General features: G+C 38.9%; 1 protein-coding gene across 3 annotated transcripts in view; it reads right to left on the bottom strand.

Moving 5' to 3' along the window:
- adamtsl3 (ADAMTS-like 3) overlaps positions 1 to 14723 on the bottom strand; it is a 91971-nt gene extending 77248 nt beyond the window's left edge. For all 3 annotated transcript variants that reach the window (XM_055051155.1, XM_055051156.1, XM_055051159.1), the window contains exon 1: positions 14500 to 14723. In XM_055051155.1, the coding sequence (XP_054907130.1) occupies positions 14500 to 14559 (60 nt within the window). In that variant the 5' untranslated portion in view covers positions 14560 to 14723. The remainder of the gene's footprint in view (positions 1 to 14499) is intronic.
- Between the last annotated feature and the right edge of the window lie 8285 nt (positions 14724 to 23008).

The following is a 23008-nucleotide window of genomic DNA, read 5'->3' as shown; positions in this document are numbered from 1 at the left end:
GAGTGTTTGGGTTTTACAAGAACAGAAAAAGCACCAAATTCTGTTTCACAAATCCCTTTAAAGGAAAAAGAAAACTAAGAGAAACTAAGAGAAGGATGAACACAAGTTCAGAGTCTCTCAAATGATATCAGCGTTTTGGAGCAGGAATAACCTCTGGTTGCACTGCAGCCTCAGATCATTGCACAGATAAAAGAAAAAAAAGTTAAAAGCGACGAGCAAGACAGATTTGATATTCGTCATTTAGTTTGAAACCTCATCCTGACTGCTTTACACATCTGCGTGCAGCTACTACGCCGCCGCCGCAGTTACAGATATGCACAAAACCAACAACGAACTTGCTTTTCAGTCGAGGAGCTTCGCTGCAGGATATTGCAACATTCACTTGGCTGTCTTCAGTCATTACGGCGCTCTGTAAACCTAAATGTTTTCTTAGCATTGCCCAATTCCACATCTGTTGTATAAATTAGCGGATGGCAAGCTCGGTCGGGTTTTAAGGAAAATATTCCCCTGCAAAAATATTTGTTGTCAGCATGGATTAGGCCACTATAACAACTGCTTTCTGTACTGCAACATTAACTGTGAGAATGTGGCATTGAATGTGAGGGAAGAAACTGGCCCTTTTTGTCAGCGCTGCGTAAATTTAATCAACTCTAAAGTTATTAAACTCAAAGCCGGGTTAAAAAAAAAAAAGCTTGGGGTCAGGTAGGTTGAGAAGCTGCAATATACTCAGATAAATTGTGCACCTGGTTATGTGTCCAACCAGCTGCACAATTTATTTTTTAATCAAAACCTTCTATAAAGAAGGAAAATAATGTGCTTTTATAGACTGAAGCAAAGTGCACGGTCTGATTGAAACATTGAAAATGTTAAGAGTGAAATATTTCCCCCAATAATAATACAACCTGCTGTGCCTTCTGACTTCAAAAATGTGCTTCACATTTTCACAGCTAATAATTTAACCAATCATCTATATTGTGAGCATGTTTTTGCAAACAGAACGTTTGGCATTAAAGTCGATAGATATGCAGGAATTTATAAATAGCCTGACTTATTGCAACCATAAACTTGCAAGTATTTTATAGGACTTACATATGAAAAACTAAAACAAAGTAGTGCGCAAATATGAAGGAAGAATGACTAACAAATCAATTAGTGCATCTTTTCAAACAAAGAAATATATATACATGACATCCTGGTAATAGTTTTTTTTGTTTTTGGGGGGGGGCAGAATGAGACTCAATGACAGGCTCACATTTCGCAGGAAAAAGTAAATCACTTCCCCACTTCACAGCAGAGGAAGTCCAGCCACGTTTTTTTTTTTTTTAATCTCCTTTCAACTTTTCTTTCACGTCACGTTGCATTCGCTGTCCCTAAGAGGAATAAGGTTAAGCAAACAATAAGATATTGGACAGACAGGCACCAGCTTTCATTTGCCGACGTCAATTTCCATTTTATTTTGAGATCTGACCTGCTGAGTCTGAGATTGGCTCCTTCTGATTTTCTTTTTAACTTTATTAACAACCAAGAATTTGATTATTTTTTGCGAGAATAATCAAATGTAACAACTATTGACCATCAGAGAACTACTACAGGAAAGTAACAGTTTGAAATCAAACAGAAAGTTAAGAAATTAAAGTTATTTTCCGTTTTGCATCAAAGCACTTCCCAAAGCGTAGAGCTTTAATAAACTCAGAACGACGTGTCCCGCAGAGCGAATTAAAGTGCGATGTTTTAGTTTTGCTGTCTTCTATAAATGCCAGAAAATCAGATTTTCCAGTATTTCACAGGCATGTTCACAACTCATAGTTTCCAAGTCAAAGTTAAGTCTCAAGTCTGTGACCACTGACATAAAAAAATCACATTAAATCACAACAGTTATCTTCTAACATTTAAATCCCCCTCCAAAAAACATTAATCTGCTTTATAATATTTTTAGCATTTTTTACATTTGTAATATTTGCCCATTTAGAAATGTTAAGACATTTATGCAAAAAGAAAAATAATAAGAGATTAAAGCCTGTTAATGTTGAATTTCTGAGTTAAAGACACACTCTTTTGTCTTTGTAAATTAAACAGCTGCTTATCTGTCTTCATATAGTCCACTCCTTCAACATGCATTTCAACTAAATATGGTTTGGAGGATTTGGAGTATAATCTTATACATTTTTCTTAGCAACATAGTAATTGTGCCAGTCCTTCTTGTCTTGTACTGACTGCTGCTGAACATCGTCACCATCAAGCTACAAGCAGGTTCATATTTCTATGAACCTGTTGGTTGTGGGCCCTCAGGATGGTGATAACTTTCCCCCCATATGATGCCCCTGTACAGAATTTAAAATGTTTATTTATTTTACATTTCCGACACCCAAGAAGATGCGTTTGACAAAAGAGCAAAGAATCGAAATTATACTGATGGCTGGATCAGTAAGCAGTCGCATGGTTGCACGAAACTTTAACAGAAAACGTGGAATGAGCATCAGACACGACTGGAAATGTTGCAGATCAACCACGAAGTGCTCCAAGACGTGCAGCGATTACACAAAAATAGAAACGATTGTCCAATATAAAATGTTTATTTTTTTTCTCTGTATGGAAACTTATGGCCCCACCCTGTATTATGACTCCTTCAGAGTTTAATAGTCACATAATCCTTGTCCGATGTTCACCCTTCTCTATATTTATACTTTTACTATTCATCCACTCTTTCTGACATCAACCTTGTGTTGATAATTGTGTGCATTCCAGTCCGACCCATTTTTTTTGTTGGCCATCTCTTTGTAAAGAGAACTAAATCAGCTGCACTTAAATGTGACAGGTCAAATTAAGATACGACTGGGAGTGTAATCCTAATTGATGAGCGTTACGTTTCACTGACATAACAACACCTCTTCAGGAAATTGCTCCAACTTGTGTGAAGTGGAAATAATTAGCCTGCTTTAACGTGTTATTTTTTTTTTCCTCTCACCATTCCATCACAGTGACTTTCACCTTCACAACAACCTCAACTGCTGCACATATGCGGCACACAGAATGAAGCTCCTCCTGTTTGTGTAATGATTTGCCTGTAATAACTGCTTTCTCCTGTGTTGATGGAGCAACTTGTGCAGGAGAGATTCACAATCATCCACATTCCTGCTGCAACCTCCAGCCAATTAGTGACAGCTCAGGTCATTTTAAACTCACTCACAAGCACGCACACCTTTCATCAGTAATTGCGTGCTGACAGTAGGAAACACACAACGCATAAAAACCCTATTTAAGTCCGTCAGCTTTAAAACATCTCTGTTTGCTCTCCGCGTCAATCACTCCCACATTCCACTTTGCCACAGATTTAACGAGAAGCTCAATCAACCACATCTCAGGTGTTGGATCAGAAATTTTTGAAAGGATTAATCACGTCTGTAGCTGAACTGTCAGCTTGATAGGAATGTAATTTCTTGGCGTTAAAAGAGAGAATAATTGATTTCTCTGAATGTTTTTCCATAAACCTTTCATTTGAACCAGTAAATATTAACTCTTTCTTGGTGTGGCTGCGCAGTTATTAAGATTAAACTTCTTTATTAGCAAATATGACAGCAAAATGTTTTGAGTTGTAACACAATAAGAAAAAAAAGTCACCAAAACAGAATCCAAATTTGTTGTTCTTGTTTACATACAAGCTAACATAAGACCTTAAATCTGAAGGACATATATTGATTGTACTTTTGCCTGGTACAAAAGGTTTTAGGCCAGGGATAAAACTATTTAAATATTGTTGTTTCAATGTGTTTTGTCTTGTTGTGTTTGGGTCAAAGCGGGCCCAGAGCCCTACAACAGAGGCTATCGGCGTTAGCGCAGTTTTGGAAAGTGACTTTTAGTAGTTGCATTCAACTTGTCACTGTAATGACTGACTAACACAAGATTAAGAATTCAGAGTCAAATATTTGGTTTCGACATTTTGTGTGTTTGTATCTTGGTTATTTAGGATTCTAAAATTATATTGTTTTAAAGGAGTAGTAAGACAATTACTCCACAGTTTTGCAGACCAACCCATTTTCCTTCTTTTATGAGACAAATTACTGAGACATACATTGAAACAAATCCTTTAGTATAAAAATGTCCTTTCATTTCCAAGGAGGAGCAACAATGAAAGACATTCTTTCTCCAGGTAATGTCTCCGTTTCTTCTTCTCTGTTTTCATTTGAACTTGTGATTTTTGTTTGATTATTTCACAGCATACTGATTCAGATAGCTTTCATAGCAACATGCTAGCTGTTCAACTCAGACCCAGCAGCTCCAGCAATGATGTAGCTCACGCTTATGTCAGCTGAATCATTTTTCTATCTGTTTCTCTGTCATCAAGCAGCCAGGAAGAGCAGAGGGATCAGGACATTAACGTGTTTCCAACAGGCCAGGTGCATGCGGGGTTGTGTGCGTCCATGCGCCCCGCTGCCCTCACTCAGGATGATGTAATTGCTCCAGAGGCATGCCGGGGTGGAATTCCCCAGTGACACTTTGAATGCAACACTAAGGCGAGTGGAGGCACTGAAAACAACTGTGACCCGGGGGTGCATTTTTGTCATAGCAGAAATTTCTCCTAGGGTTCAAACATCAATCGCCCTGAAACACACAACGTCAGCGGGACTGTATGGGCGGTGTGAAGACGTCGAGATCTGGATCGGGGTCGCTTAGAGTTTGTGGTCAAGTTCACTCTTAGTTCAGGGTTTTGAGTCGATACCACAACTCAAAACTTAAGGAGTACCGTCAGGGTAAGACGTGTGTTGAAAAGTATTTCCCATGCTTTTATTTGTTCCATCTTGCTTAATGAGTTAAAACAGTCATTCACCTGCTTTAATAAGCCATCCTTGGACCATCTGCAGGTTGTACAAAGCACTGCTGTCAAGTTTCTGACTAAGTTACCAAAGTTAAAGAAGAGTTTTTCCTCTCCACTGCCGCCACATGCATAATTGATAGGAGGGATTGCTGTAAAGTCAACAACTCAATGGAAGCAATTTGATTCTGTCACTACATCCAGGAGCAGTGAATCCTGCAAGTCAATGACTTGATGCAATCTCCTGGGTTTCAGTCTTTCTCAAACTGTAGTCCCCAGACCACTGGTGGCCCACAGGTTCCCCTAGTGGTCTGAGGGGTACTGCATGTAAAGGACCATTTAGCTTGCCAAAGGATAGTGCTGAAAATAAAACTGGCTGAAAATTGAGTCACTCAAGTTTTAGGCCAGGTGGTCTGTGATTGTTAACTGGTTATCAACACTGTGTTAGATCAAACATTTTAAACTACGTTGAATAATTAACTAAGCGTACTCTACTGTTTTATAATTAGGATAAATTAGAAAACATGTGATTTACTGGAAATAAGTTTTTGTAAAATGCCTTGAGACAACATTTGTTGTGAATTGGCACTATATAAATAACCTGGGGTAAATGGTTCTCAGACTAGATTAAAGTACGAATGAAATAATTTAGAAAAATAATGGAAATGATCAAGATTCCATTAATATGACTAAATATGGAAATGACTTCCCCGCTGAATAAATTTACTCAAATTATAGGTGGGATTTTTCCAACATTTTTCAGCAAAAAAAGATGAATTTATTTCACATCTTTTGCCACACTCCTTTTCCCACAGAGGAAAAGAAAAGTTAGTTTAGATGTTTAATACCTCATCTCCACAAGTTACTTAGCTTTGATAAAGGAGACAGCGCAATATCAGCAGGTTTGACTCTTGCCAAACACAACAAAGTTTGATAAAGCTTCCCCTGAAGCCCACTAATCTAATAATTTCAACTTATTTGATTAATATTCTCAAAGACACAGAAATAACACACTTTGAGCTGCACTAATTAGCAGATTACTCATATTTAAGATGAGACAGTTATTAATCTTCTTGCCTTAATCTTGGCTAATATGAATTTAATAGAAAGTCATACTTTCTTTTGTTGTTTTTTTGGCAATCCAAGTCAAGGTAAATTTGGTCCAAGACTAAAAAGGATTTATAGTCGCCTAAGATTTTTCTTACACATAAAAATGGTGTTTCATATAATCCCCTTCTATTCAAATTTTCTGTAAATTAAAATCTGTAAATGTAAAAAACCTGACAATGACACATGTTGACTTAAACACTACAAACAAACAAATGCATAGCTTTTCTGGAACAACAACTTTCTAGTATACATTTGTCCTGAATCAAATTTTTGAGCGCATTAACGAATAATATGAAACTGGAATGCATGAAGGTTTCCAAAGAAGAGAGCGGCACACCTATTTTGCATGGCTACATGCTCATCGCTCTGCTTCTGTGGACGTATGCGCTGTAATCCTAACAGCACCTCATTTGTAACCAGGGCCCTCTTGTTTGGTCGTAGCCGCCCAGCGTTTACTCAAAGCACATGTGGCCGTGGAGGGAAACAGATGTGGGAACCCCAGGAAGCATCGTTAGCTCCGCAAACACCGAGCCGATCCAATTCGCTCGCGGAGCGCCGCGCTGCTGCACGGCCCTCCCTCCGCCATGTTTGCCCTGGATTCAGGGGTCCATTCGTTATTTATTTCTTTTACAGCTAACTGTTCTCACATTCGTGTGCAATCTCCTTCCCCCAAAGGGATGAGATCAGGGAATGAGATAACTGTCTTTTTATTTGTTTGTCATGCCTGTCGACGAGTGAGTGGATCTGGAATTACTGCGTTTCTGCTTGAATATTTCAGTTCTACTTCTCTATTTTATGTCAATGATCCCTGCTTGCACTGCGACCTCCATTAATAGTGTTCATTCTTTTAGGCATCCAGACATTTGTTTGTCTTTAGCATTCATTTCTTTTATTGCTCTAACTTAAACACAAATTATTATCACTCCATTAATAACACACTTGTTTGTACTTGCTAAAGTGGAACTCAACTCCTAATTTGCACTTCTATATCTATGACATATTTTTATCATGTTTTTGAACTCTTAGACTTGAGCTGCTGGATGCCACACTGACCATCTTTCTAACTGTGATTCTTGTTTCTTCCCATTTTACATCATTACGTGAAATTATTTCTTCACTATTATCCTTTATTTACATATTTGTTTGTGTCTGATTTACAGATAAAGGTTTTTCAACTCAAATGCTTTAGCCGAGTCTGTCTACTCCAGTTAACTATTAATCATTTACTAATTTAGTTGGCAATTTTTTCCAAAAACTGATTAATTTGATTATTTGTTTCAGCCCTGGAATATATTGGATGTAAATCTAACCATGAGGTCGGATTGATTTGAATTTAATTTGGATCAAACTAAATCAATCTAACTGGATGTTTGGTGTGATTGCTGCTACAAAAATAAATTGAAATGGCTTCATTTACAAAACCAAATGACTTTCTTGCTTTCTTGTATCATTTAGTTCAGCTAATTTTACTTCCAAAGAACCTGACTTCATTATACATTGTTTAAAGATGTGTTAATCGTTTTTTTTAGGATTTTTAAGCTCCTCTCTGGTCTTTGGTGACCTTTATGCTCATTTTCTGCACCGATATTGAACTCAACCATAACAGGCTGACCTTAAAATGAATAAGTGGGATAAATGAAGCAGGTGAACCATATTTAAAAGTGATGTAATTACAGCACAAAAACAACATTAATTATATTTTCTCAGTTTGAGAAAACATCAAAATACCCACATCAGTGGCTGTACGCAAGGTAAACATCAAACTGCAATAACAAAGAATTAATTTCCTCTTGCTTAGTTTCCAAAGTCAGAAACACCGTAGGCCAATGTAAACTAAACTATAACTTGTCATTTTTATCCATTTTTGTTTTTAAATATTTGGAGGATACATAACATTAAATACTTTAATCAAAGTTAATTACTTTAATCAAAGTTTTCAACTAGCAGCTCACTGGGAATCACCGTGGTGCTAAAACACAATATTATCTGTGCTATTTTAAGAAACTGGAACAAACTGCATCTTTGTAACAAAGAGCTTAAAGAATCCCATTTAAAACTGTCTGGATTATCCTGGAAAAGGCACACCGGAAAGAAACTTTTAAAAGGAAATTATGGAAACACTAAAGGCAAAGTGAATTTTAGACTTTTGCACAATTCTATTTGGTAACAACATACACATTATATTGCCTCTATCATCATGTTTTCCTGGCTTTACCTTTGTAGTGTCAGTTTGACCTTCATCTCTCCACGTTAGACGCCAAAAACCTCCCACCTGCAACTCCCCTCTAATTAGGAGCCTCGGGAGAATCCAACGTTGCATCTCCCCTCTTGTTAGCGTCTCCAGCCCAACCCGCTCCTACTACCACCACAGGATCGCCTCTGAGGTCAAGGCCGGGACAGAAGGGAGCAAACAGATGAATGTGATCACGTCGAGGCAGAGCTGCTCAACTGCAGGGCTCTTTCCCGATTAGCATGAGAAATGTGCAGTCCACATGAAACACGCAAGGTTTCACCAGGCCCCCGCAGATAAAGTTTAAACTGAAGCCCCAGAAAACACAACGGGATAAAAACAACCGCTCTCAGTCACAAGGATAGAAGGGGCAGCGGCTCAATGCAGATGGAGCCCAGGATGTTTCATCAGAGGAAGAGGATGCCAGAGGCTCAGCTTTCAAGCCCGGCAACAACAAATAAACCTCATGATGAAGGAACAAATACTTTGGTGACGGGCTTCAGAAGGAGTTGAGCATGGACACGGGGCAACCACCTGCAAAACGACAATGAACCACAAACCCTGTGATGGATATGCGAGCAGCAAAGCTGGAGACAAACGACGCCTTTGCTGTGACGTTGCCACCTGCTGGCAACTCTTTATAAATGACAGTTAAATAAATTCAAACGTGTGGCCTACTAAAGTAAAGCAGATTTTCTTACTTATCTTTTTAAACCACAAAACCCTCTAGTTGCATTTTCACACTGAAGCTTGGGTACTGGGGCGTCCTGTTTACTGTCTGGCAGAGAACTGTAACCTGATTCCAGTAAGTTATGCCATTTACTGGCACAAGCCACTCTGGGCACTCAGATGCAGCACGTTATTAGAGTTCAGCACCAAGTGATGGAAAAATAAACAACAATATTGCTTCTGCAGGACTTCAGAATGGAGGCAGCAATATCCCAAAGCTGTTTCCACATTGCATAAAATCTCATAAGGAACACTTTGTTCACCAGCTCTCAGGGCTAAAGCAACGAGTCCATATTTTCCAAATGTCTTTTCATTTTTTTGCTAAACCATATTATGGAAATCACCATTTCTATTTAGAAGAACATATGAAAGCATTTTATAATGACCAATGCAATATGTATGTTAGAAAAATGGACTTGGTGTGGATATGGGTTGTTCTGGCCGACTAATTCTGGATCCAGAACAGAAGACATCAACCAGGTGAAACAACCTTCCTATTGTCAGGTCTGGTACAATTGAAGCTAGATATTTACATATGCTGCAAAACCAAATATACAACCTTTTCTGCTGTACTTAAAAAACAAAACAAAATAAATCTAACAAAACTTTTTCTTTTGTCAGCTTGTAAAACAATGATTTTCTTAATTTACTAAACAGACACATTCGTCCCAGGGACAATGCAAACATCAGATAAAGATGCTGCTGAACCTGGTAAAAGCGTCTCTATCCACAGTGACAGAAGTCTTTTGACATGACCTGAAAGGAAACTCAGAGAGGAAGAATTCATTTTTTCAATAAAAGACAGATTACAATTTGTGACAATAGATCCCAAGCATATCGCAAAATTAGAGTGTAATCATGCCAGCCCTGTTCATTCCGCTTTATTTGGTTTGTTTACCTAAATGTCCAGTTCGTTTGGGGAGGTGTGACTGTCCCATCGAACTGTGATACAAATCAAAAAAATCAAACTCAGGATTTGTTGTTGGGAGTGAACTCTGGTCCAGTTCAAATGCATATGTGAATGCTAAGTGGACCAAAAGCAGGAAGCAAATTATAGCACAGAGCATTCTGGGTAAATACAATCGAAACAAACACACAAATCTGGACCAAGTGGGAAAAATGACTTGTGCTCTTTTACTAAAGACGAGAAATTCTCTAACTGCTAAAATCTGATGCCATTTTCATTTCATAAAGAAGAAAGTGAAACGGTGGTCTTTGGGGGCCATTACAAAACTTAATACTATTTGTGGGAGTACGACTATGAATATCCTATTTCTTGTACTGTCATCTTGTCTTTAGATTACTGGATGTTATGGTAGCTATCAACTGACTCCAGGAGGATAGAAAGCTTCAAGAAATGTGAATTGCAGCAATTTTCTGATTTCCACAAGAAAGAAAAATTAAAGAAAACTTTCAAACGGCAGATGATTTTGATGCAAGTGGAGGGCGGAAAGGAAATCGGCTTCTGGAACTGAAAGACAAAAAACACTGGGTTTCATATGACTTCAGCTGGAACAGGAATTTGGAGAAATAAAAAAATGTTACACAATGCAATTTTGGAAAGACTTTCTGAAGACAGTGGAGTCAGTTGTTCTGTTCTGCCGGACTTTTCCTTCATTGGCCCGCTGAGAGCCGAGTGAAGCTTCTTGGCTTTGCTTTACAGAGACGCATGTCTGCTTTCTGCATTTACAGATGGAAAGAGCAGCAAGCTGGCACACCTGCGTGGCACACGGAGGAAGAAATGCCACCGCGGCAAATACCAGGAGAGTCGTCCATGAAAATAAAAAAAATCTTCTCGGGTTACTTTTGCAAGTTAAGTGCGGCTAATTTTGTGCTTGGTCGGGAAATAGGACTGCGAGCGCACAGATGCTCGCAGGCTTCCACATTCGACAAATCCTCAGTCTCACTCTACAGATTAAGCCCAGATGGGAACAATGAGATGAGTTTGAAGGCTTTTGCTGTGTTACTGAAAACACTCAGGCTTGTTAACACACTCCAAAAACTTGCTTCATCCATCACAGGCCAGATGTTCCATAGAGCCTTTTTCCTTTACTCCTCAAGAGGGACCAATCCCTCTCAAAATTAATTCACTTCCCACTCCACTTGCCTTCACAACAAAGCCACTCATAAAAACTAATTGGATAGTTTGCGGTCTTTATGATGGGGCGATCGAGCCACAGAGAACAAGAGATGTTAGTGCTGACGGACTCTCTCTCTTGGGACCATTTCAGCGTCGTGACCCCACTTAATCCTGCCATTAGATCTCAAAGCTTCCCAATCCTGCAGACTTCACCGCGCTCTGCCGCATTAGGACGCAGAGAGGAGTTGTATCCTTGAATAAACATCAAAATCTGTTGCCTTTGTGGCTAATTTCCTTTCGAATTCCACTGGAGTTATTAGTGAAGAAGCATGTGGTAAAGTGAGTGTGGCAGCCATATGCTGCAATCAAGGCAGAATTATGTCCATCACATGTGGAAAGCCATTCACGATGTAATACACCAGTTATTCTGCAAAGCCGTATAATTTGAAGCACGTTTCATCTGAAAAATGGATGTTAACGTACATCGTTTTGCGAAAGCATTCTGACTGCCTAAACGTCAGACAAACTCTTCACATTTTGTCACATTACAACCAGGCTGGATGTGCTGGTAAGCCCCAAATTGTTAGAATTAGATTTTACATTTAACCAAATAGTTTCTTTCAGGCATTTCTCACAAGATGGTAAAACAATGGAGCTGTTTTAGCGGGGAGAAACGAATTTACTTACGTTACCACAGAAGAAATAACATGTTGCAATTATTTACATCCTTCTTCTTAATCTTCAATCTGGTTTTTACAGTGATTAATCCACTTTTGTAACTGCTGACCAGCGTTTCCCATGTTTCCACTGGTACTATGATTGTCCTTGGAGATGATTTTCAAGCCTTTGCATTTGGAACATATCCTTCCCATCACCCTAATCTTTAGCTTCCTCCACAAATTCTCCATCAGATTCAAATCAGAATCCTGATGGGACCGTTGCAGATTACTAAAGATTACCTGCATTTGGAAGAAGCATGTTAAAAGCTCCATCATGTTTTGTCAATTAGGAGTAGGAGCAAAACGCAGACAAAGAATAAAAGTCAAAATAATTATTGAAAAAAATACAAAGGAGAACAGGATGTTTAAGCGTATCTGATCTGATCTTCACTGACAGATCCAGTGAAGATCAATGCTTATACACTGAGGGAAGTGAGGAGAATGACACTGGATCCAGGTGAGTTAATCTGAGGAATGTGGAACAGCTGTGAGAGGAAACTGAGCCAAGGAGGATAATTACCACAGAAAACACAAAAGGAGATTAACAGAAAATAGAGAATAAACTCAGAAGAGAAACTAAACACAAAGGAATAAACTAAGATGTGATACAGCAAAAGAAGATCACAAGAAATTATCATTGGTCATTGACGCATCATTGATCTCCTTCTTCAAATGTGTGCATTATAACATTATTGAGGTTGGTCACTGCAGCATTCAGATTTTGAAACCAATTAATCTAAATAAATAGCTTTCAAGTTGTTCCTGTTAAATGAAAGGTATTCAGTTTGATTATTGTTTTGGGCTCAATTGAAGAAAACTGAAAAAATATTTTCTCTGTTCTCAGCAACAAAAACCGGACCAAGATCAGTCTTCATTTGCAAACACGTGCTGAATTTAGCCAAATTTTAATGCAGCAATTAAAAGAAGATTTGGATGAACTAAGGTTTCATTTAGAGTTCAAGTTACTGAAAATAAAAGGAAACTAGAATAAAAGGAAATTAGAAAGCTTGGAAAAGAAAGACGATCACTTTGTTTTGCGTCTAACATTTTGGTAAGTAGATTTTGATTTAAATGTTGTATTTATTCTTGAACTGTTAATAGGGGACGGCAAATAATCAATGCAGTGGCTGGAAATGGCCCCTGAATCTGAATTAAACTGAGGACAGAGCTAATAAAAAAATCATGGACTAAATTTTTTTGCTGCAACTACATTTTAAATAAAATTTCTGCCCCTTTACATAAGCAAGAGAAGAAGAAAAAACGGCTTCAAAAACAGCTTGAGGCGCATTATTATGGCAACAACAAAATAATATTGGGATGAAGGCACGGGCAATTTGGACCCCATAAAAAAATACAACTTTCAGGAGCCACACTTGGATGCAATCTCAGTCTACTGCCATTCTATAATGCAGCAACTGCAGACGGATGAAAGGAGAAGGTCACTGAAGAGCAGAGATGTTCACTTGTTGACCCCTTGACCTCCATATCCCACCCCGTCCCGAGGCAGCGCACTGCTGTGTGCTAACTCATGCTGCACACTCACGCATCGCACAGATGAGAGCAACAGTCATCTGTTGACCATTTGAGGATAAAAGCTACCGAGTCATTTTCTAGGTTCTGCTGTGAGACGAAAAATATTCAGGAGAACTATAGTTGTTGTGAGATAAGGCTGCCTTATTCCAGACATTGTGAGCTCTGAAAATAAATACAGGATAATATTTTAGAAGGTATATTCATCAGAGTTAAATTTGAAAAAATCCTCAATGGAAAGAATTCATTCACTGTCTTGATCAATGCAATCAATCAATGAATCAATAATACGTCATGACACAGAATCGCATTTCTCTCAGCCAGGCTTCAAAATGGCAAAGATTATAGAAGATGTCATTCAAGCAGAGAACAATTTGTTGATCCTTTTGGGTCATAAAATGTCAGCAGGACATTTGAGCTTCTTCTCAAACTTGCATGTACGGACAAAACCAAGTGGAAATGTGACAAACAAAGCTGGATGGGAAACAGAGTGCTTTGGCCAGACTGAGTCTGAGAAAGAGAGACAAGAGAAGACCCACCACTAAGAGGAACAGTCAAAGACCCTGTTTATGCTCCGATCTCATGCAATGTCGTAGAAGGCTATGTGTTGTCCTATTGCCAAAAAAAGGGCTGTACAAAGTAAGACAGAATCATTATCAATAATAATGGTGTCTCTGTTTTTAAGACAAGCAAACAAATTAGATCCATGTCTGTCCATTGAACTGATTTCTAAATATCGGCATCAAGACCAGCCTAATCAGTCAACTAAAACAGCAAAGATCTCATTTATGCAAGTTCGTTATTGCTGATTATTTTTTCTGGACTATTCCTAGAGTCCTCACTGACTTTGCTCAAGAAGAAGAAGAAGTAGAAGAAGAAGAAGAAAAGAAAAAGGAGCTTTTGGTTTCACAGATCCTCAGCTCGGAATCGGCTTCAGGATGAACTTCACTTGGAAAAGCTGCTCTCATTTTATTCCTTCAAAGGTTTAGAAATGATTTAGCAGATCAAAGCCTATTAAAATTGGAGAGAATTTTTTATTTCATGTTATTGATGTTGGTTTTTTGTAACCATCTTTATCGAAGTATTAGATCATGTTTCTCTTTTCTTTTTTTTTTTTAACTATGACCAAAAAAAAGCACCTGATTCTGTTTTGGGGACAGAACTAAAGCAGCAGGTGCCCCTTGATTCATTTCTCCATGATTTCAATAAATCCTGCCAAACTGAAACGACGCGCCTCTTTCTCCAGCGCCCCGGGCAGAAACATGGAAAAAAAAAAACAACGGGTTTTTACCTTCGCGCACGCAGCCAGGAGAAGCAGTCCGGCCGTCCGCGATCCGCTCCAGCTCATCATCTCGGACGCAAACAGAACCCAAAGTAATTTCAAGCTGTTGAGTGACGCCTCTGAATGTCTGTTCAGAACCAGAAAGCGGTCCGCTGCGCTGCGCTCCGCTCTGGTCCGGCTCCGGTTCCCAAGCGGAGGAGGAAGAAGGTGAAAGTCAGCCAAGGCAGCACGGAGACGGCATGACACTCCGCGGACGCTTCCAGATATTTGGCTCGCCTCAACAGCAAACACGTTGCTGCTAAATTTATGTTTGCATGCCAGGCGCGCGTCAGGAAGAGGGGCTCACCCACCTTACATTCTTAAAGAAACACGCTCCGTTACGCGCCCGACGAGCTGCCCGAACGTGAAGGCGATGCGTTTTTCTTTACCCGCAGATGTGTTCGAGCTGCCAGTCATCATTAATGGATGTCCTCGACGGCTGGTATCGCGAAGGACTCTTTTCTACCAACTCTGTGCCCCGGACTGTTTGTTTATATTGGAGCTCAGAAAGGCCAGACCAGTCACAACAGCTCAAAGGAAGCAGAGGAGGCTTTCAAAAGAGCTCCAAACATACAGAGTGCTGCGCAAAATCCTTTGAACCTCTCCACTTTTTGACACATTTCATCCTCAAACTTCAACGGATTTTGTGATGGAGAAACACAAAGTGCGCTATTGCAAAGAGGAAGGAAAATGACGTGTGGTTTTGATTTTTTTTTCTTACAAATAAAAGTCATAACAGAGAGGGCTGTTCATTTGGACTCAGAAGACTTTGTAGACTGATCTTTCTGCCAAACTGCACATCAGAGTCTTTGACGTCCATCTCTGCAAGCTTTGCATATGTAGATACTGAAAGTTAGCCAGATCTTCTCAGTCTGTGGACATCATCACAAGTTCTCTGTTTGGGCTTTGACTAGGCTATTCTAACACAGGCATCTCCATTCTGGTCTTAACTCTTTTGCAGCATCAGATTTTCTTACATAATTGTCTTGTATTTCAGTCCATTCATGTTTTGATATGAAAATCGTATGTTCAGGACAATGTCCTCTGCATTTTCAAGTTCAGTGTTGGTCCTATCTAGCAACCTCTTCTGTATGTTTGCTCTGTCCCCAACACGGCTTGTGGATTTCTTTCAGCAGTAGTTGGGTTTTTTTTCTCTGTTTTTCTAATACACTCACGAAGGATGTGACTAAGAGTTATTTTTTGACAGATTCTTCCTGCTGGCCTGTGAATCTTTGCAACTCCTCTAGAGTTACGGTGAGCTCATGGCTGCTTCTCTGATGTGCTGTCGTAGGTATTTCACATTGAGATTATAAACTGAATGTGCATCTTAAAACATCGTTTTACAACCAAAACCAGCTTTAAACAGCAGGATTTAAACTGAGAATAAACTACACAAAACATCTGAATTTGTAATGGAGCTGGGGGTGTGAATATAAAATGTATTCTTTTTTTGTCTGGTTTTTTTTTTAAAAAAAAACCTTGCATCATTTGCATTTCACTTCAAAGTTATGCAATGCTTTGTTTTGGCATAACAAAGAGACTCCCACTAAAATACACCAAAGTCATAACACGTGAAAAAAGAGACCAGCTTTCCAAAGCACTGTATGTATAAATATCTCACATTTCACAACATTTGCACAACAATTAGGACAATTTATGCTTATTGGAAAGTGCAACAATGGACAAAAGTTTTAAAACCCTCATAAATTTTTACTATGTTCTTTTAATCTTTTTAGCAGTTCGTGGTGCATTCAGAAAATGCTTAAAGTTTGTCTTTAAATGGGCTGCATTTGCATGAAGCTTTACTAGTCATATTGAACACTCAAAGCTCTTTTGACCCACTCACGCTCACAAATACTCATATACCAAAAAACAAATCATAAAACAATGTGAGGATCATCACCAACCCCAGGCAGAAGGCAGCAGGAATCAAACCCGCAACTTTCAAGTTGCAAGTCAGCTGCTCGGCCCACTGAGCCATTGTGGCTCGGTTCTGTTTAGGCAGCTTGTTGCAAAGACAAACTCAAAGATAAACTTTGGTAGATTTCTTAAAGAGCTGCTGAAGTCATTTAGAAGATTATTAGAATGTATCGGTCTTTGAAAACTCGGAAAGCTCAACAATTTTGCACATTTCATAAAATTACATTTAAGCACGTTAGGAAAAGGTGAGGCGACTTCTGCTGCATTTCTGAGCCCATCATGATTATTTCCATTTACTGAGGCATCCAAAGAGGTAACTTCTTAAATATTGTCTCATAAACATCAAACAACAAAAGGTCATTGTCCTGCACCTGCTGCTGCAACACACAAACGAAAAGTTTCAGATTTTTCAGTTGGAACCAAACTGAGTGTTTTGCCGTCTTTTTGGGGCTTTAGATTTGGCCTTAAGCATGAGTTGCTTTGGTCTTTGTAGTTCTGCCGTTGGCATTGCCGGCCATTTAAGGTCAGGAAGAGTATTATCTGAATCGAGCTGCTTGTGAACTGAGATCAACTGAAAGGAATGAGGCATTCCTGCTCTCGACTCCTTGCAGTGCCCAAAAGGCAAAGTTTTAATTTCTCTACACGTTTTGGATGTAGCATCAAATTAGGTTTGAATAGAGGCCCAAATAGATTGTAGTACAATAAATGAACTTACTTTGCCCTTCTTCATTTGTAAATCATTGCAAAATGACCTCAACATGGTCTACTTCCTCTTTCATGGATTTTTTTTTTCATATTATTTCATAAGTAAAGGCTGAAGGCGGCATCTCTACGTTCCCTTGATCCTCTGTTCAGCAAAATGACGTGATGTTCTTTGAAGCTTTGCCCAAAGTGGTAATGCATCAAGACTGGCCTGTCAGCACTGAAATTATCCAGGGCCACTGTAATAACAATGTATCTAAAAAAATGCTCTCTGCCTTACTGTCTACTAAGAGACAAAAAAAAAAGCATGTATGGCATGAGCTACTTGAACCGCTGCTGACATGATCCTTTGATTCTGATGCTTTTCTAAGATGCAACGCATGTGTAGGAAGGAGATTAATTTGATGTATTAAAGATTTATTTGTGCTGTTATTTGTTTACTGTGGATGATTATGCAACATACAGCTTCAAAATTTTAAGTAAAGGCTAACGTTAATGCCCACATGAAAGTAGTGGTTTTTCCAAAACTTACTTTTTGCTTGGCTTGAATTTTTACTCTTCTCATGGACAAGACTTGATCTGTCTGGTTACAATGACAAAAACACAGAGACTTTCAAACTGTAGAACAGTCAAGCATGCCATGGCAGCATCATGCTGGTTGCCGTTTAGTTCTTTCATTGTACAAAGTTGATAAAATATTACAGAAAGAGCTGACACAGTTTGGGGTCCCAATAGGAAATGGATTCTGAATGTACATCAAATAAAGTTAATGTCAAGCTTCCGAAAATATTTAAAAGCAGCTAAAACCGTCACGATGTGAGAGTTTGAGGATGGAGCAAAATGCGGACAGGAGCTGGGAGAATGGAGCATGTAGAAAGTTTTAATGAAAAATAAATAATAATAAAAAAAACAGAGAGCACAGGACAAAAAACATAAATCCATGAAATAATATATTTTAAGACTGAATTCAACTAAATGTGAATATAATGAGCCTCTGAATTTATTATTTTAAATAATGTTTATAATACTCACCATTAATGCAACTTCAAGTGCTGCATGAATTTGCTGATGGCTTTGTAGTCTGGTTGGTACTTGGTTCTGTAGTCTGGTTGTTTTAATTTGGATGGATTAAAATAAGTTTTAATTTAAAACTAAATATTTTATGTTTTATCTGCGAGCCAGATGCAATCATCAAAAGAGCCACACCTGGCTCGCGAGCCATACGTTCCTGACCCCTGCTTTACAGCTTCCCTGCTTACATTTGTCATTGTGTGAAGTTTTGAAATGAGGAGGAAAGACCACTGGAAATCCCCCGGTGAACTCTGACCACCCTGCAGCACCCTGAGAACAGCAGCGACACCCCTCAGAGTCAGAGCATGCAGTGTGTAATCCCTCCAGACATGAATATTTTACATTCAGTGCGACTGGCAGTGCATAGCTAAGCTATGTCCTCATGTTACAAATGTTACTCTTACTGATGGATGTGCTCTGTAGGATCACTTGTTCAAAGATCCCACCTGCAGACTTGCAAAATCAATTCCCCCCACCCCCAAGATGTATTTTTAGACTTTACAAGCCTAAATAGCATCTGTCATGTCTTTACTCAAGACATCTTACAGGATTTTTGTGTTCCAGCGAGACAAATAAGAGGTTGAAGCATCAGGTAATGACAGTGTTTAAGCTGAGATCTTTTGTTTGACTGCTTTGATGGGCTGAAGGGTCTTTGGCTCTCTTTTCTTTACAAGCCCCAGTCCTTTTGTAGAAGCAGAACACTTTAGGAACACAACGAAAAGGGTTCAGATTTCCGTTACTGTGAGAAGTAGAACATGAACAGATTAACGATTTTTTTCAAATGTGTTGTCAGAAACCAAAGCTATATGTTCTGAATTTATGACATTTCTTTGTTCAACCAAGACTTCTATCAGCTAAGAATCTTTGAATTATTTCCTAAAATATCTATTGTTTTACCTGTAGTTATTTCAGATTGTGTTTTATGTTTACACCAGTTTATGTATCAAATTAATTACATGAACAAAACCCCGTGGTTTTGGTGCTATGAGTGTTACTTGATCAACATTCACATTTACATTTGGGAAAATGTTAACATTTCTAACCTTCACCAATTGTGATAGATGTAATGTTCACCCATGAATACGCCTGTCACGATACCAAATTTTGCCGAGCTATTGTCTCAAAAATTATTGCGATAAACGATAATATTGTTTGAAGACCTTTATACACTGATTTAATGGAAATTATATAATAATGCATGCCAAACATAGATAAAACTTTATTTTCAAAAGAACACTTAACACTGGAACTGATGAAACAACCAAAAACAAAAATAAAATGGATTCTCAGTCTCTAGCAACAAAAATTGTTGGATTGTTGGATAAAAACTCAACAATATAAAGCCAAAGTGGAAATAAATACTGCATTCAACCAAAAATGTGAAGTCTGTATACTATTTGCCTGTAACCAGTACTTTTAGCTGTTCTTTGTTCACGTGACATAAATAGGTTATCTTGATTTTCATTCGGTCAGGACTGACACTTGCCACATGCATTGCAGTAAAGCACTGATTATTGCCTGGTTTTAAAATTAGTTAACTGGACCTGGTAGCCACTATTTACACCATGTAACAGTCATTATATAGCTTGGTTATAAGCAAGTATCACCACAAGGGGGCGCTTATTGCCTTTTTTCTTTGTTGTATTATTGTGCAGAGTGAGAACTCTTGTCGAGGAGATGATCGGCGATGATGAGGAGCAGAGCGGTAAACTGTCGTTACTTTTCCCATATATGAGACTATAATCTTAGCACCATGGAGATCTGGCTTTAAAAGCGAAATTAGGTGAAAGTGTGGAATACTTCATCAGTGCGTCCTGCTGTTTTTGGGTTAGCGTGGCTAACCGCCATTGCTAACTCCTACTCCAACCTCTCTCCGCACCGTCACAACCACACGATCGAACCGTTATACCTCGTGTTTCTGTCGGCCAATGTGTGGCCTCTCAGGTTTTGAAAATGGACCGACAATCGGCCGACAGCTTTAAGATCGTTAGTGTGCCATCCATCCATCCATCTTCTGCCGCTTATCCGAGGTCGGGTCGCGGGAGTAGCAGCCGTTAGTGCGCGCTGGGCATTAAGGAAATGAGGAAGGGAGGGTCAGTGGAGAACACCGCCATTTAGCCTTTTTCATTCAGTCATCAACAGAAAGAGAAAAAGGCCGGAAGACACGATATAGCCGATAACTGAAATTAGGTCGATAGATTTAATTTATCGTGCGATGAACTGATTTATTGTTTATCACGACAGGCCTACCAATGAAAACATTTTTTATTCAAAGAAGAGCTGCAAAACTCTAATATATTTTCACTCAAGTAGAAGTATATGTAACAGAGAGCAAAGTGTGTAAATATCTGTGAGAATTTTGCCCAAAATAATGAAGGTTGTGTCTGTTTTTGGTGGGATTTTTGAGTGATGCCACGGTTTAGAGCCACCTAGTGGTGTGATCCTGTTAACTGCAAACAGATAACTTCCAGTTATTTTACCGTTTGTCTTGTTGAAGTTATTTTGGAATGAGAATGTTTTGATTTTGAGAAATTGTTAACTATTCGATTTAAACTATACGAGCACACACACACACAAAAACAATTTAAATAAAGAATTCTGCGGAGTAGTTTGCAAAAAAAATGTCTAAATTTGAAACTCCTGTGGGTCATAACTAGTTACAGGTAAATTAGTCAATTGAGAAGTAAAAAAGTGTTTTTAGGAGATAATATTATTATGAAGTACCACTGCTCTTACGTACTTTTACATCCGCTGTGAGTAACTTTCCTGAATGGAGTTTGTGTTGAACTGAGTGAGACCTCTTGTTTTTCTTCACTAGCTTTGTTGTTATTGCTGAGCCTGGTTGGAAGTCAAGTGAATATTCAATAAACAGTAGATATCATCACTGGAGACACTTTATGCTGTAACATGGGTAGACATTACTGTAAGTTTAAATTTTTTTTACTGAATAAAATATATTTGCAAGAGTGTCTCTTCTGCCTACATTTTTATCAGTTGTACCAGAAGTGCACTGCAAAAAGACATTTTAAAATACCAAATTAATGTGATGATCACAGTCACTCCTTATTTCAGAAATCTTCTTACCAAATGCTTTTTCTACTCTTGGATGGCTACTTTTTACCTTTGTATGAGTAAAAATATGAATATGAAAAAATATATTTTACATGAGTACCATTCTTAAGAATAATTGGTATTCTAATCACTTCAGGATAAATATTAGTGTTTTATTCTGAAGTTATTGTCTGTCTGCTGAGCCTGTTGTACCATTTGGAAGTCAAGTGAATATTCAATAAACAGAAGGTATTCTTGAATTTCCCATTAAAAGTGGCTCCTGGTGAGAACTTCTGTTTCTTTAAGGTTCACACGTGTCTTCAGAAAACGAATAACGTCACTTGCTGGATATTTTCTGTCATCTGACGCCCTAAATAATATTGTTCCTCTGTAGAAACAGAAGAGTTTCGTTTCATTTTGTGCTTTTTGAAGATGTCTGCAAATGTGACAAAAACAGAAATGCAAACCAAAGTTCAGTACGGCAGCGCCACTTCCTGCTCTTCGGCTCGCATGTGGGAACACACAAACAGGCGAGCCTGGGGCCGTGGTATGTACAGTACATGTGTTGGTTTCCTCTGACTAACCACATTGGAGCGGGCCTGCGCCCCACGCATGAGTAACCTGGTTGTCCGGCTTAAGCTGACTCCAAACACTGCTGTTTGATCAGTGACATCGGGCCTCAAAGACCCGCTTGTCGAATGTATTCAAAGAGAAGGCAGGAATTTCCCAAATATGTTACCAGGAAGGAAAAACAACCCTCATGGGATATAGAGTAACTTTTTTTTTTTTCGAATGAATCAAAGCAGCTGCAGAATTTCTTTATTAAAAAAAGAAAAAAAAGGGACAAATTAGGGGTTAAATATGTCCATTTCTCTCAGCGCAGCTCAGTGCCACTTGCTTGCCTTTCCTCATCTGTCCTGATCGCCTTCACGGCCCTGTGGAATTTGGCACGCCGGCTGAATGTGTGCGTTTCTGCGTGTGTCCGCTCATGCCTGAGACTCCAGGGGGAAACCAAAGCCCTCTGCCACTGCCGGGGCCTCCGTGGAGCGGGATGCCAAGCTCGCTGAGGGGTACAGTAACCCGACTGTCTGTCAGCTCAGATCCGTTTCAGCTGCGGGCATTACTTTTCCGTCGGGTATGTCAGAGCCACCGCTCTGCGTCTGGAGGCTTCCAGCAACAAAAGAGTCAAACGCAGACGGCAGAGAGGACCCTCTCTTGCAATGTTGCCAACGATCAGTCAACTTGTCAGTGAACTCTGGGGTTTTATGTTTAATCTTTGTGCTTTAGAGAAGTGTGGAATTACAGACAAATCCTGGCTCACAGCTAAGATCAATATTCATACAATTGCTTTGACCAGTTAGGTGAATAACTTTGGATCAAAATCTTTCAAATTATCGCTTCAGATTTCACAAAATAACCTTGCTCATAATGACACAGTATCTGAGACACGTCCGTCAGATTTTCCAGATAACACAGATTTGAGCTGTGAAAATAAAATCGGAGCTGCATTTTAAAAAGGAAATGCAATACTTAGGACTTTTTTTTAAAAAACTTTAAATCTTGTACAGTCAGAACTTTCTCAGTTGGAACATCAGTGGTGTCTAACTTTTTGCCACAAGTTAAAAGGTTTTGGGGCGTCCAAAATGATTTATTTCTGAGTGGAAATTTTGTAAAAAATGCATCTGGCAAAAAATTAACTAAACATGCAAAATTGATGTAAAAACAAACAAAATTA

Source organism: Poeciliopsis prolifica, unplaced genomic scaffold, assembly GCF_027474105.1.
Source record: "Poeciliopsis prolifica strain line A6 unplaced genomic scaffold, Auburn_PproV2 SCAFFOLD032, whole genome shotgun sequence".
In the NCBI taxonomy this organism is placed as follows: Eukaryota; Metazoa; Chordata; class Actinopteri; order Cyprinodontiformes; family Poeciliidae; genus Poeciliopsis; species Poeciliopsis prolifica.
Note: the sequence above shows the minus strand (reverse complement) of the source record. Positions and strands in the feature narration are given on the sequence as shown.